We start from the raw sequence: 16,948 nt of genomic DNA, 5'->3' as shown, positions 1-16,948 counted from the left end.
TATCATTGTTGAAGACTTCTACATCAAGGGTGCCCAATCTAAAAAGAAACTAATCAGCAAAGGAGGAGTCAGGAATTGCAACTACAACCAGATTCTCGATAAGTTCAAGACTTCTTGGAAACATCCATGAAGCACTGCCACATGATCAACATGATTCAATCACAAGACCAAAAGGATGTCATTACCAAAGTGATGGACAACTGCTGGACAGACAGGGTTCATCATCTCCTCAATGTCCATCAAAAGCTACAAGAAACAGTTGAAGATGAAGAAACAATTCAGAAAAATACTCAACATTGAGCAGTTTCAACAGCCATGCAGCCTAGTGAACATCCAACAACATTTTCACCAAAATCTCCAAAGAATTCATTTTAACGGAGTGGAGGCTATCTGCAAAGAGCTGACGATAACCATCATCTTATGCTGTTAAGAAACCACTGGCTACAAAACGAGGAAACACCAAGGCTGGTTCAATGAGAATGATTATACCATCCAAGACCTCATCAAAAAGAAGAGGAAAGCTCTCCCAACCTGGCAAAACAATATCATCAATGAGGCAAAGAGGAAAACTCATCAAACAGCAAAGCTGGAGTTACAAAGAGAATCGAGAGAAATCAAGAACGGATGGTGGACTGAGAAAGCTAAGAAGCTGCAACTCCTTGCTGACAAACATGACATATTCCGTGCTACCCAGGAAATACATAGACCCAAAACCCTTGGACACAATCAGTGTAGAGGAGAGATGGAATCCATTTGGCAGACAGAGAAAACATTATCCTCCAATGCAGAAAACATCAAATAATTCATAAATTGTGATACAATCGTTGACGAGGATGTGTTTGAGGAAATCCCCCAACTCCCTATCAAAGATAATCTTGGACTCTCACTTAGTGTGGTAGACGAGGAAGTGTCCATAAGACACAAGAAGAATGGAAAAGCTGCAGGGAGTAGATGAGATTCATGGGGAGATTTTCAAAATTTAGAGGAGCAGAGTTGACCTGTCATCATGAATAACTGTCCCTGAAAATCTGGGACAAAGATGAAATTTTTGCCAATCTCATGGATGCTGATATCGCTATTGTCTTCAAGAAAGGAGGCAAAGTCAACTGTGCAACCTACCGAGAAATCTTCCTCCTTTCTATCACTGGGAAGATCATCAACCAAATCCATGCAAGGAGCTTTTCCCAATCTCTGAGGAAATCAATCAAGAAATTCTATGGAAGACCCTGCAAGTTGTCCAGTGAAATTCATCAACGTCCTCCATCTCCTTGTTGGTGAGATGCCGTCGATGTTCCTCACTAATGGTTATATGACAGGATCCTTTGAGGCAGGGATCAAGCACTGATGTGTCATCTCCCACACCCTTTTCTCCAATTTCATCACCATCATTATTCATCTTGTCAAGAACAGACTTCCCAACTGTGTGGACACTGCTTACAGGATGATGGAGAGCCTTTCAACCTCAACCGTTGAAATCCAAGAAAAAAAACACTGACCTCATTTAAGTATGCAAATGAAAATGTGATCTCTGCTCTCTTGGATGAACATCTTTAAGCCTTATTTAATGTCGTCATGGAAGCATATCGAAGAATTGATCTCAGCTTCAACTTCAAGATGACCCAAACCCTTTACCAACCCAGGTCAAGTTCTGGTCCATCACCCTATTAAGATCAATGGAGAGATCTTCCCAAACGTGAAATGGTTCCCCAACCTCGGAAGCTAGCTATCATTTAAAACCGACATTGATGCAGAGATTCAACGTTGCATACAACCTGTGAGCACCACCTTTGGATGTCTATGAAAATCTTCAATGACCATGATATTAGTGCTGATATCAAGATCCTTGCATATGAGACAGTCATCCTTCCATTCGCTGCATCAGTTGGGAAGACAGGTGTATTGACATCAGCATCGTTGAAGCTGTTAATAGCACCTGCATCAAGTCCACGATTATCCAAAACCAACTCTGATTGGCGTGCTTAGGATGCCCAAATTCTGACTACCAAAGCAGATCTTCTCTGCCTAGTTCAAGGAAGGCACTCGAAGAGAAGAGGATAAACAAAGCTCTTCAAAGAACACTGGGAAGGTCTCCCTCAAGAAATGCAAGGTCGATGCCAATGCAAGGTTGAGACCCTCGTTCAGAAGAAACCAACTCAGAGGAAACTCCTTAACAAAGGGACACAATTCTTTGAGAACACTAATTGGCAAGAGGAAGTATGGAAATGGAGCAGTAGAAATACCAATGTGTTTAAAGGCAAGGTGCTCTTCCACCTACCAGAAACACTTGCCAAACACATGGGTAGAGATGTGACTCTAGAATTGGGCTCATCAGCCACACAAAGACCTACAGAACCCATGACCAGTGACACATAACTTCCTTGGTAAACAATCATATTCATTAGTAATCACCAACGACAATATTACCAAGTCTCCCACTACCCCCACTACCAATACCTTAGGGCTGACCATTGCTCAGAAGCACAGTTCTGGAATCCACTTTTTTGGAAGGATGTGATAGCACTGGAGAAGGTGCAGAGGAGATTTACCAAGATGTTGCCAGGTATGGAAGGTTTGAGTTATAAAGAAAGGCTGAATGAGTTGAGACCCCTTTCACTGGAGCATAGGAGGTTGAGAGTTGACCTTATAGAAGTTTATAAAGTAATTGAGGGGTATATAGTCTTTTCCTCAGGATGGGAGATTTCACATTTTTAGGTGAGAGGAGAGGGACGTAAAAATGACACAAAGGGTGGTTTGCGTATGGAATGAACTTTGAGAATGTGGGCACAATTACAATGCTTAAAAGACATTTGGATAAGTACATAAATAGGAAAGGTTTGGAGGGATATGGGCCAGGAGCAGGCAAGTGGGATTAGTTTAGTTTGAGATTACATTCAGCATAGACTGGTTGGACTGAAGGGTCTGTTTCCGTGCTGTATGACTATATGACATGATTAAGATGTGTAAAATTATGAGGGGTATAGATAAGCTAGATAGGAAGGAACTTCCCTCTTGGTGAGATCAATAAGCAGAGGGCAAGATTTAAAGGATGTGGGGAAAATTTCTTTCATGCACAGGCTGTGAAAATCTAGAACTCACTGTCTGTAAGGATACTGGAGACAGAAACCTTGTAACATTTAACAAGTGCTTAGATGTGCACTTGCGATGCCGAAGCATAGAAGGCTATGAGCCAGGTGCTGGAAAATGGGAAAGTAGTTAGGTGGTTGGTTTTGACCAGCTTGGATACAACAGGCCAAAAGATCATTTCCTATGCTGTAGATTTCTATGATTCAATGAGAATTGGATTGGACTAGTCATATCACAGTATGGCTCCATGACCATAACAGTGGCTGAGGACTCTGCAATGAATAGTTCATCTCCTGACTCTCTCAAAACTTCTCCTCCAAATACAAATTTCAAGCCAGGACTGTGAAGGATCGCCAACCACTCATCCTGGATTGCTGTAGACATAACACTCAAGAGGTTCATCACCAACCAAGACAACGCAGTTCACTTGATCAGTGGCACCACTGCTGGATGAACATCCATTATTGGCAAATTATGGCTGTGGTTTGTACAATCTTCAGGACACACTGCAGTAACTCACTCAGATTACTTAAAACAGCTTCTCTCCATCCGTGCAGTCTCTACCATTAAGAAACAGTATATCATTGCTCTTGAAATGATAGCTCAGTAGTTTAGGTTTAGGTTTAAGTGGCATAGAGGGAGTGTGAACGAAACTAGGGCTTTCAGAGGTGTATTTTGGGGGTGTATGTTGGGATTAAAATCTCTAATTCTCGGTTGGATTTAGGATAATTGGACATGAAGGCAGTGAGTGGCTTGTAATGGTAATTTTTATTTTGGGCGTTTCATTTGGTTGGTTTAAACAGGAAGTGCCTTATGTAATAATGGCTCTTTCGATCACTAACAGTTTCCTGGGGGTGGAAGAAGTGACTTTGGGAGTTTTACTGAAAGTGAGGAAGACAAGGCTTTTGGAATTGGCAAACAAGCTGGAATTGGGGTTGCCTGTGTCTGAGAGAAAAAGGGGAGACAATTGTGGCAATTATAAATGCTGCACAATTGCTAAGAATGCCAAAATTCAGTTGAAAATGAAGCAGCTTGTACATAAAAAGGAAATCAAACAGTTTGAATTACGATTAAAAGAAGAAAGAGGTTGGAACTGAGAACTCAAAGTCAATTTAAAATGGCAGCGATAGACATGAATGCTAAGAGTAGTGATGAGGACAATGCTGTAGAGCAATCCCATCATAGCCAAAGGCTTGGTGAGGATCTGTTTAAATATATTCAGAGTTTGCCCAAGTTTGATGAGAAGGTTATAGAAGACATTTTCATTTCATTTGAGAAAATGGCTAAACAAATGAAATGGCTGGTGACCATATGAGTATTGTTAATCCAAACAAAGTTGGTAGGTAGAGCTAGTGTGATATTCGCATTACTATCAGAGGAGGTATCTGAGGAGTATGATGAGGTGAAAAAAGCCATCTTAAGTGCATATGAGCCAGTACCAGAAGCCTACTGACAAAGTTTTAAGAATCTAAGGAGTGAACCTGGTCAAACATACTTGGAGCTTGAAAGGATCAAATAAAGTCATTTTGATAGGTAGATAAGGGCATTGAAAATAGATCATATATACGACACTCTTAGAGAGACGATTGTTCGGGAGTACAAAATTCACTTCCTGGAGAAGAGCAGAGAGTTAAAACTACGAGGTTAGAGTGGAAATGGCAGATAATTATGAATTGGTTCATAAATCAACATTTGGCTTCCGACATCAATTGCAATCTGAGGGGGATAGAAATTAGGGAAAAGAGAAATCCTCAGGTGATAAGGGAAAACAAGATCTCATTAAAGATAGTAATGATAGTTTACACAGGCTAAAAAGGAAGCCCATGACAGGGAAAGAGAAGTAAAAAAGCTCAGGTATTTTCACATTACTATCAATTAAATTCAGTTCACTTCGATCAGTTTTTGGGCATGAGGTGAGAGGACCACTGAAATTAATTAAGAACAAATTGGTGAGTCAGAGTTCAGAGACCACACATTTGGATTCTGTGACAAATTTTAGGGAAGGATTAAATAGAGTGGATGAGTTGGCAAGACAATATCTGAAAGTAGCACAGCATGTGAGGAAGCAGGAAGCAGACAACAGACAAGAAATCAAACTTTGTAATTTTGCTGGAGGAGGTAAAGTATTAGTGTTACTTTTTCAGTAGTAGGTGAACCTTTAAAGGCAAGGTTCAGTGAGCTTTATCAAATTTAAAGGAAATTGAGTGAGGGGAACTGTTTAAGAAGAACGCCAGATAGCAAGGAATCTCACAGAGTGCTTCATATGAATACGTTCAAAAGGTTCAGGTTGTAAGCTTGCTTGCTTAGCTGGAAGGCTTGTTTTCAGACGTTTCATCACCATACTAGGTAACGTCATCAGTGAGCTTCCGGTGAAGCGCTGGTGTTACGCCCCGCATTCTATTTAAGTGTCTTGGTCTCTTAAGGTGGGTGGGATAAATCCGGTTCTTTTTTCTCAAGAGGATGGTAGATGAGGTCTAAATCAATGTGTTTATTGATGGAGTTTTGATTAGAATGCCAGGCTCTGGTAATTCCTGTCTGTGTCTCTGTTTAGCTTGTCCTAGGATGCATGTGTCGTCTCAGTTGTAGTGATAACCTTCTTTGTCTGTATGTAAGGATACTAGCCATGTCTTTTTGTGGCTAGTTGGTGGCTAGCTGGTGGTTACTTTTCTGCCTGTCTGTCCGATGTAGTGTTTGTTACAGACCTTGCATAGTATTTTGTAAATGACATTCATTTTTGCTGGTTGTTTATATAGGGTCCTTTAGGTTCATCAGCTGCTGTTTAAGTGTTTAGGTAGGTTTGTGGGCTACCATGAGGCCAAGGGGTCCGAGTGGTCTGGAAGTCATTTCAGAGATGTCTTTGATGTATGGTAATGTGGCTAAGGCAAGTTGTGTCTGCTTGTTTGAGTTTGTTGTTGATTGGGTACCCATTCTTCTTAAATATGCTGTGCAGGTATTTTTCTTCTGCTGCTCATAGTTCCTGGGTGCTGCAATGTATTGTGGTCTGTTGAAATAATGTCCTGATGCAGCTTCGTTTGTGGATGTTGGGATGATTGCTTCTGTAGTTAAGCATTTGGTCTGTGTGTGTCATTTAGGCTCACTGATGATGTTAGCTAGTATGGTGATGAAAAGTCTGAAAACAAACCTTCCAGCTCAGTGAGCAAACTTACTGATGAGGTACCAGAAGGTTGATGAGGGTAATGAGGTCACTGTGGGGCAAATGAACTACCAAAAGGTGTTTGATAAAGTGTTTCAAAATAGGTTCAACAGCAAAGTTAAAACTCACAAAATAAAAGGAATAATGGGTCTACAAATATGAAAGCTTGAGCAGTTGTGAACAGCTGAATTTTGAACTGGAGAAATAATAGTCTAAGGTTCAGACCCAAGAACACTGCTCTTTCCATTCAAAAAGAATGGCCTAGATTAGGATCTGGAATACATGGCCAGATGGTATGGTAGAAGCTAATTCAATCATAGCTCTTTTAAAAAAGAATTGGGACACTATCTTAAGAAAATAAATGTTGTAAAGATTTGGAGTGGGATAGGTGACTCATACTCAGCAGAAACGTGACAGGCCAAATTAACACCTTCTGTGCTACAATCATTCACTGAGGCAGGCAGATATCACGATACCGGGTAAGGAAACAACTGACATGGGGTGACATGGTGGCTCAATAGTTAGCACTGCTGCCTCACAGCACCAGGGACTCAGCCTTAGGGTGTATAGAACTTGCACATTCTTCCTAAGTCTGCGTGGATTTCCTCCCACAGTGCAAAGATGTAGATTGACCCTGCTAAATTGCCCCATAGTATCCAGGGATGTGCAGGCTAGAGGGATTAGCCATGAGAAATGCAAGGTTAGAGAGGTAAAGGGGTTGGTCTGGGCGGAATGCTCTTCAGAGCGTCTTTATCAATACTTTGCATCAGTCCTCACAAAAGAGGAAAACCCATGTAGAAATTGTAGTTGAGGAAAAGGGAGTTTGAAATATTGTGTGATAGAAACATCATGAAAGAAAATATTAGGTGTTTAGCATCTTTGAACATGGATAGATTACCAAGTGCAGATGAAATGTTTCACAGACTGCTAAGAGAAGCGAGAGATGAAATAGTATAGGCTCCGATCATCATTTTCCATTTCAGTCTGGCTACAGGAATAATACTGGAGGACTGCAACATTGAACCGTTATTTAAAAAGGGACAGGTTGTCTAATTACAGGTCAACCAGTCTATGCAGTCAATCAGCGTACAAAACAATCGAAAAATTCTTAAGGACAGTATAAATCCTCATTTGGAAAGAAAAATTAATCAAGGACAGTAGCTTGGACTTGTTAAAGTAAGTTTTTTAAAATTAATTTCACTGTTTTTTTTTAAGGAGATAGCAAGGACAGTTGTCAAATAAAGCTCATTTGTTGTAGTCTACATGGATCTTAGCACAGTTTTCAACAAGACTCCACAGGATAGACCAGTTAGGAAATTAAAAACTCTTCAGATCTAAACATAAGTGGCAGGTTGGGTTCAAAACTGGTTCAATGGCAGAAAGTGAAAGGTTTGAGTTAATGATGCACTTATGACTGGAAGGCTATGGAGGGGTCAGTACTAAGCCCTTGGTTTTTGCGATTGATATCAACAATTTAGACTTAAATTTAGGGAATATGATTGTGCGCGAATGTATGGAGAGAGCATAAATTTTGTGTCTCCATACAGAAGAGGAGCAGTGTTGGAAAAAGGCCAGTCCCAAATGCCCGTTGAAGTCATACTGCATCCTGACTTCAACATTCAGCATTGGTGGGCAATTTTGAAGAATTTCTTACTTTTCAGATTACAATGGTTCAAAGAACTTGCCATCACTTTCTCAATACAACTTGGATATAAGTAATAAATACAGCCTTGCTAGTGTCACCCAAAATCTGAGACTCTTACAAGATGTTGTTCCAATCTGTACAGAAGTGTGAGCAGGTATCAGCCTTGGTTGAGTCATAGAGTTGTTGAGTCGTAGAGTCCTAAATAACGGAAACAGACCCTTCGGTCCACCCAGTTCCATCCCAAACATAACCCCAAACTGAACTAGTCCCATCTGCCTGCTCCAGGCTCATAACCCTCCAAACCTTTCCTATTCAAGTAATTACCCAAATCATTTGAAATCCCAAAGGAATTCACTCTTTTTAAACCTTTATTTCCAAAAACAATTAGGAGTCTGACTGCCCATCCTCTCACTCTAAACCTGTGCCCTCTCATTCTGGACTCCCACAAGTGGAAGCTAGTAGTTGGGGTTTCTCTCTGCTGCTGAGTTACTGAATATGCCATTTTTCCCCAATGGGTGTGTTTATGGGATGTTACTATCTTGGAACAGTTCATTAGTAATAGTTACTGCATCTACTATTCTGTTAAGTTTTCCAAGTGAGTTAAGTTATTCTAAATTCCTCTTTCTTTGGTTGTATTTTAACTATAGAGTCTGAATAAATTGTGCTTTGCTTAACGTCAAGTAGGTTAACCTGTTGCATGTTTTATAAAGTGAAGGCTGACCCCCTCTGTGAATTAAACACGCAAAGAGAAGCATCTCATCCTACAATCTGTAAAAAGAGTGTGAAAAGTGGTGTAAGCTTCTTTCAGCAACTCTTAGTGGTTAAATATAATAAATCCCTGACACTCACTTTAAAATCAACAAGTGATAATTTAGTTATCTAACTCAAACAATGAACAAATTAAATAAACTATGAACAAACCGAATAAATCCCTCCTAACTACTAGCTATTCCCAAATAAAGTTTTCTTGGATTCACAGAGATGCATAGCAGAGACCCTTCAGTCCAACTCGTCCATGCTGATCAGATATCCTAAATCAAAATAGCTCCTTTTGCCAGCACTTGGCCCATGTCTCTCTAAACCCTTCCTATTCATATACCCATTCAGATGCCTTTTGTGTAAAAACGTAATCAATGCAGTCCCACTCCAAAATCTTTAACATTTAACCTAGGCAGACACTCCAGCGCAATGTTAGAAGTGTACTGCCCAGTTAAAGGTGCTCTTGTCCTTCTTGTCTTGGCACTTTGAGGAACAAAGGGTTCACCTAGATTCCTACCCATTATTTAGGCCTCAATCTTTATCAACAAACAACAGGTTATTTAGTTACTTAACTTATTGCTGTTTACAGGATCTTCTGTCCATAAACTGACTGCCACTTTTATCCATTTTGCAAGTAACCAGAGACTAAAAGACATTTCATTGGCTGTGAAGGGTTTTGGAAATTCTAATGTTATTGATGGTACTACATTAATGCATGTCTGTAATTGATTTTAAACAGAACCAACTTTCTCTTCCAAAGAAAGTCCAACACAAAGTGGGTTATCTTCAGAAAACAAAGGAGAAAAGTCCAATGCCACTTTCCAATACCTGACAGACTTCTAATAAGGAGATGCAAACACCCTTTCTCTATTCTCCCCTCCACAATATGATCCCAATCCATCATATTCATCCAGAATCAAGAGACATTTATTCCATCTGTACCAGGCTATTCAGAGTTCCAGAAAAAACTTGGAAATTATAACTCAAACAGTTCATTATTTAATCCTTGGTTATACATTAGTTCTACTGCCAAAGAAATGATCAAGAGACAGACTACATACAGCCAGTGTCCTTTAGCCTACTGATGGCATTTGATAGCAGCCGAACACAGCCCAGGAAGCCAGCTCCCTGTTTCTTATGTATTTTCTTGTGATTCCATATGCTTATAGTAATTGAATCTGCTTTTCCAATGTACCTGTAAAGGAAGAAGTTATGAGTATGAAAACAAAAGCATCGCCACAAACAATTTAAGATGCTGAAAATTCCTGAAGACCTCTATTAATGTGTTTCCCATTTCTCAGATTTATTTTCGTTTACATATTAACTAGTGCTTTGGGGAATAATTGAAACTAATTAGCATCGGAAGGAAAACCAGGGTAAAGTAGAACTGACAGAAACAGACAGCAGTTGAAAAAAACGTTGCATCAGAAAGAGAATGGACCCATTTGGGGAAATGCAAGTTATACTGGAATAAATTTGGTGTGCATACATGTAAACGCATGGGAGCAAGGTAAGTAAGTTTTGGGGAGCTGAAAAAAATAAGTAGCTACAGAAGAGCTATGATATCATAACAACAACGGAGACATGGTTTAAAAAAAAAGGAGAAATGGACACAATATTTCTGGGTACAATGTTTTCATAAAATATATATAAAAAGGGAAAAAGGTGATAGGATTGATCAAAGATACTGGTCAAGGAGTAAACTAGGATCATGCACTGAAGAAATCAGAAAAAAAAAAATCGCAGCTATTTAGAATTAAGAAACTGTATAAGTGTTATAATGTTGACTGCATGCTATGGGCCACCAGCACTGGGAAGCATAGAAAGCATAAATTCACAAGCAAACTGTAGTAAAATGGAAGAACTAGAAAGAAGTTTATTTTCTGTTCGTTCACTGAATGTGAGCATCATATCAAGGTCAGCATTTATTGGCCATCCATAACTGGTCTTGAGGTGTTGTTGTAGAATCACCTCTTTGAATCACTGCAGTCCATCTGATGTAGGTACATCCATTGTGCTGCTTCAAAGGGAATTTCAGAATTTTGATTCAATAATGGTGAACCAACAGCAATATAGTTTTAAGTCAGAATGCTGTGTGATCTAGTGGGAGCCTGGAGGCGGTAGTGTTCCCATATGTCTGCTGCACTTGCACTTCTCTGTAGTAAAGGTTGCAGGTTTTGAAGCTGCTGTTAAAAGGTTCCTTAAAAGGTTACTGAAGTGAATTCTGTAGATTGTATACACTACTGTCTGAGCTTTAATGGTGCAGGGAGTTAAATGTTTAGATTGGCATTACTTTCATTATTACAATGGGTCATGACTTCCTGAATGATTTAGGGATTATGGAGTCAAGTTGGAGCAGTGTTCTTCCAGGCAAGTAGAATTTCAACACATTTGTAACTTGTGCCTTGGCAGGCTTTAGGAAGTCAGGTGAGTTATTGCAAAATTTAAAGCCTTTGACCTCATGTAACACTGTATTGATGTGGTTGATCCATATTCTGATTCTGATAACTCCTAAGTTGTTAACAATAGGGAATTTACTGACTGTAATGCCATTAAACATCTAAGGGAGGTGGTTAAATTTTCTCTTTGGAAATAGTCTTGCATTTTTGTGATGGGAACATTATTTGCCACCAAGCATCCCAAATCTGAATGATGCCCAGGTCTTGCTGCCTGTGTGCACAGACTGTTTCAAAATGAGAAACTGCAAGCATGAAATGCCATGCAATCATTAGTGAATATCCCAAATACTAACCTTATAACAGGAAAGATCATTGACCAAGCAGCTGAAAATATTTGGGCCAAGGACACTACCAGAGGAACTTTACAACAATGTCTTGTCGCTGAGATGACTGACCCAACAACCACATGCATCTTCCTTTATGCTAGATGTGACTTTAATCAGTGGAAAAATTTATTTAATTTTCACTGTCCTCAATGTTATAAGGGTTGCTGGATACCTTGAGGTCACTCTTACTTAGCCAGATTGGACTGTCATGAATTTTGCGAACAGGACATACTTGGACAAGTTTCTAGTATTGGAGCTATACTGGAGTAACTAGGCCAAAGTTAGTTCTGGTCTCAGTCATAGAAGGAGATATCATCAAGGCTCCTTTGCTGTATACAGTACACAGAGCTGATTTTTAATATCACACAGACAGAGAATCAAGATTAGCATTTCTAATTCATGGGATTAAGTGGGGGGCTTGGAAAATAAAACTGTCGAAGTGATAAGAAGCAGAGAGCAGTTGTGAATACAGGTAGTTGCTTTTCAGACCTGAGGATTGTGTGCACAGATAACTCCCAGTGGTCGATGAGAATACAAATGATCTTTTTGACATATATTGAAACCTGGATAAATGTACAATTGTTTCAAAGTATGTAGATGACAAATTTGGAAACAGTGAGAATAGTAACAGACTCATGAAATGTACAGCCATATGGTAAATTAATTTTAAATGTGAATTAGGCAATGTAGACTAAATGGCACATTGTTAGAGGGGATATATGTGCAAAAACAAGTGTTCAGCTAGTAGATCAAGTTCAAAGAGGCTGTTAAAATATCAAGATCTTTGGCTTTATAAATGGAGGGATATTGTACAAAAGCAAGAAGGTTGTAGTGACTTTATAAAACATTAGTTAGGCCTCATTAAGAGTACTGTAGTTATTTCTGAGAACCACACTTTATGAAGGATGTTAAATCTTTGAGAAAGAGCACAGGAAATAGACTAGAATGGTACCAGAGGTCAAGGATTTGAGCTGTGTAGAGAGACTAGAGAAATTGAGGTTGTTTTATTGAAGTGTAGAAGGTCAAGAGGAAAGCTGATAGTGCTATTCAAAATCATGAAAGACTCTGATAGTTTCATTTACTTTATTCTGTATCCAGTGGCAGATGGGTAAGTAAAGAATACAACTTTAAGGTAATGGGTAAAAGAGCCAGAGGTGATATGAAGAAAAGAAAATCATACAGTGAGTTATAATGATTTTAAATATAGTGACTTGAAAGATCAATGGTAGCAGAGTCAATGATAATTTTTAAAAGGGAATACTTAAAGGAAAAATTTTTTCAGGATTATGGGGAAAGAACAGGGAGCAAAATCAATTTAACAATTCTTCAGGGAGATGGCACAGACACAAAAGGCCAAATTGCCACCTCTGTGCTATATCAATGATTCTATGACACCAAGACAGTCTAGTTGCATATAAATATAACCAATTTAAAATAAAAGTCCATTTTCCCACAGATAGTGACTATTTTTATGTGAAATTTATGTATACATCTAGTTGCACCATCACCAGACATTTTAATGCATGTGACTAGTAATGACAAAAATCAAGCCATACAAAATCATTCCCTTCTTCTGACAGCAAGCTTCAGAAATGGTATTTTTAAATATCAACTTTATTGAATGCATTACGACACACTTCCATTATTATCAAATCCTGAGGTGGGATGTGAACCTGGACCTTCTGACCCAGAGGTAGGAACACTACCATTGCATCCCAAGACTCAGTTTCTTTTTTAAACAAATGAGAACAGTTTATTGTTCTCTCACACTCAGATGCTAACACTTTAATGATGTTGCTGGCTGGTTCAGAGTTGGGCCATGGCAACAATTGGAATGAATCAATGATTAAAAATGAACTAGCTGATCATTGAAGACGGAATGTGAATTTATTATGATCTTTAGAATAGTAAATTAATGATCACTGCATTAGTTAAAAATATTTTTAAGCAAAAATGTAGATCAGACATTGATTCACAGCTAATTGTTCTACACTAAGCATGTTAATCATCTTCAATGACGCAAGACCTTAAGCAATCCACTTTCTTTCTGCCAAGTTTCAATTTGCGATTGTAACATCCAAAGTATCATATACATTTATCTATTATTAGCATGCAAAAATCTGAAGTTAAGTCAATACGTCTTAATGATAGATCTCATTAAGCCTCAACATTTTTGCAAATTGTCAGAATTATTTACCCAGCACATGTTTAAGGCATCTAATTTAGATTTAGTACATCTAATTTAGATTTAGTACACATTTAGTTTGTTATTTCTCTCAATTCGATTACTGTATAACAAAGATTTTGTTAACTAGTCTATAGAACACAAAAGTCAGGCAATAAGATAAGCTTGTGAAATTCACCGTCTCATGATTTCACAAAGGTGTCAGCATTATTCAGCTTTTTAAACCTTTCCTCACCCTTTATATCTTGCTTTCCTGCTTTTGGGCAATCCTTAAAAATCAATCTCTTTGACAAAGCTTTTGGTCATCTACACTAATCTCCTTGGATTTTATGTCCCAAGGGATATTTCATTGTAAAGATGCTACATAGCATAAGCTATTGCTGTTCCTGAACAACTTTCCTACAGCACAAGGCAACCAAATGTTAAGTAAGGAAGCATTAAGCTTGACTTTTAATGTTTTTATGATGGAGGTAGATGCAACAGCAGGAGTAGGAGTCTAGACTGATCTTTCTGGATCAGAAAGTTTATTCATACAAAGTAATCATATCCTATATTGTGAAAATATCCAACTAAAAATTAAAATAAGATGAAAATAAGTACATGTGAACCCAGATTATGTCCTGTTGTATGAATCACCTATTACAAATAACAGTCCCTCTCCATTGACACCTTTCCAAATACAAATAACTCATTACATTCTGAATCAAGTATTTCTACGTAAATTAATTTACTATTTTGTGTAGATGAGGAGCATTAAAATTCTAATACAAGCACTGGTACACTTTTTGAAATTATGCTGCTTTTAAAATAAGTACATTATGCAATAAAAATAATTTAAAGCATAATGAACAAGCCCCAAGAATTATAAGCAACTCCAAAAATAGAAACTGCACTCACAAGTCATAGTGTTGGTTCCATTTTGGATCAAGCGTGTTTTTTACTGTGTCTGTTGAATGACACTGTCCAGAGCCATCGACAATAATTTTGGCAAATGGGTCAGGTAATCCTATTCAAGGTATAAACAGAAATATTCTTTTTTATAACAAATAAACTGCTAATAATGCGGCAACACTTCAAATAATTGGAAACTGCATTCTGACCAACATACATACATGAAACTCTAAAGTCCCCATGGATCATAACCATACACAAAAAAAATTTGATTACACTTCAGTTTCTATTAGTCTCCAAATTAAATTCAAAATATTGTTCATGGCATAGGTACAGAAACTTCACTACAATCCTTTGTGTATAGATTGAAAACATGCAAGGGATGATTCTGTGATACATTCTGCAAGGACAGTGAATTGAGTAAATCAACAAAGTGCTGTGTTCAAATGTACCGAGTTCAACAGTCCAAAATTAGCTTCCCCTGAACTTATTTGGTAACATGCCTAAGCATGTACACCCAGAGACAAAGTTTCCAGTTCTTGACAAACCTACATTGGCCCTTACCCATTAGTTCCAAACCAAAATTTCATGGTTTTCCTGTTTGTTTTAGTTTTGTTCAGAAAATGGGTACAATGGGAACTGCATTTGCCACTCACTTGATCTTAAGACACAAGTCTTCAGAAATATTTCTTTATTGTCTACATTTTGGTGAAGCATGATAACTAAACTCTATGAATTGCCTGAGTATGAAGCACAGTGCTATCAACGAACAAAATGTTTTGCAAAACAAAATCTAAAAATTCAAGAACATGGTGTAAATCAGACGTCTGTCTAGATCAATGCTTGGAATGTAATTTAGAACTTTAAAACTGCATGCTAGTTAAGATTCTAATGAATAGAAATTGTTTGTGGTAGTTAATAAGCTAGAAAGAAATTGCCAGAATAAGTGTTAATTATTGTAGCAGGAAGCCACTCTAATTTAGGTGTGAGTCAAAAGTTTCTGTATAAGTAGATAGTGCTTGATACCACATAGTGGGAATAAAGCTGGAGAATTTGTGCAGAGAGGTTAAGTATCATTCTGTTTAGTTTACCTCCAATGGTAGGTGAAAGGTCCTCTGTCTGCAAGCTGGAAGACTGAAATTTTTTATCTTTTTACTAAATTAATAACTGGGATTAACTAAATTAATAAATGATAACTAGTCAGATCAATAACTAAAGTTAGATAAACGTTGTAGGGCGGGGTGGTATGCTATAATGGCAACACATGGGAGTTTGGGAATAGCATTCCAATCTTGGACAACAAAATCTACAAAAAAAATCTGTAGCTGAGCAACATTAGCTCAGGGTTGCTGAGTTGGAGTCGAATTCATACATTGCAGCATAAGATAGAACAGGGAAGTTGCTTGATGTTTACTTTCCTTAGACAAAGTAAAATCAGAGACAGAAAGAAATAACTGAATTATGCTGAGTTACGGAGATCCAGCACATAAAAACCTTAGTTCTCAACTTTGAAAATCAGATACAAAATTCACTGTACATCTGCAAGAAAACTAGGATTGCTGCTTTATGGTCGAGGAACTTATTCAAGGGGGAAAAATGAAAAACAAATGATAGTGATGGAGAGCATTATCATCAGGGAGTTAGACATTATTTTCTGAAGCTGTGACTGAGAGTTCCAAAGATTGTGTTCTTGCCTGATGCCACTTTGTGACTGAAGACAATCTTGTTTCAGGAGAGGGAAAATTTAATTGGTGTGGTCCACACAGGAACCAACAACATTGGCCAAACTGGGGACAATGTTTGCTGGGAGTGGATAAAGATGCAGAATTAGTTTAAAACACAGATACTCAAGATGTAATAGAATACAGAACATAGAACAATACATCGCCGAACAGGCCTTCAGCCCTCGATATTGCGCTGACCTGTGAGCTAATCTAAGCCCATCACCCTACACTAACCCATCATCATCCACATGCTGATCCAAGGACTGTTTGAAGCCCCCAATGTAGCCAAGTTAACTACATTGCCAGGCAGGGCATTACACGCCCTTACTATTCTCTGACATCTGTCTTAAATCTATCACCTCTCAACTTGCAGCTATGCCCCCTCGTACAAGCAGACATCATCATCCTAGGAAAAATACTCTCACTGTCCAATCTATCTAATCCCCTGATCATCTTGTATGTCTCTGTTAAATCCCCTCTTAGCCTTCTTCTCTCCAATGAGAACAGACCCAAGTCTCTCAGCGTTTCCTCATAAGACTTTCGCTACAGTCCAGACAACATCCTGGTAAATGCCCTCTGCTCCTTTTCCAATGCTTCCACATCCTTCCTGTAATGGGGTGACCAAAACTGTACACAGTACTCCAGGTGAGGCCACATTAGCTTTTGGTACAGTTGCAGCATGACATCACGGCTCTGGAACTCAATCCCTCTACCAATAAAA

General features: G+C 38.5%; 1 protein-coding gene across 5 annotated transcripts in view; it reads right to left on the bottom strand.

The window, feature by feature from the left end:
- The window catches only part of smurf1 (SMAD specific E3 ubiquitin protein ligase 1), a 129,097-nt gene that overhangs the window by 51,256 nt on the left and 60,893 nt on the right, over positions 1-16,948 (bottom strand). For 3 of the 5 annotated variants that reach the window (XM_043711256.2, XM_043711257.2, XM_043711258.2), the window contains exons 3-4: positions 14,510-14,618; positions 9,704-9,837 (exon numbers count right to left, since the gene is read on the bottom strand). In XM_043711256.2, the coding sequence (XP_043567191.1) occupies positions 9,704-9,837; positions 14,510-14,618 (243 nt within the window). The remainder of the gene's footprint in view (positions 1-9,703; positions 9,838-14,509; positions 14,619-16,948) is intronic. The other 2 variants (XM_043711259.2, XM_087997952.1) reach the window with 1 other exon arrangement.

This window comes from Chiloscyllium plagiosum, unplaced genomic scaffold, assembly GCF_037043375.1.
Source record: "Chiloscyllium plagiosum isolate Xiang-an unplaced genomic scaffold, Cpla_swu_hap1 HiC_scaffold_20, whole genome shotgun sequence".
NCBI lineage: Eukaryota > Metazoa > Chordata > Chondrichthyes > Orectolobiformes > Hemiscylliidae > Chiloscyllium > Chiloscyllium plagiosum.
This window is presented reverse-complemented; position numbering and strand designations above follow the sequence as displayed.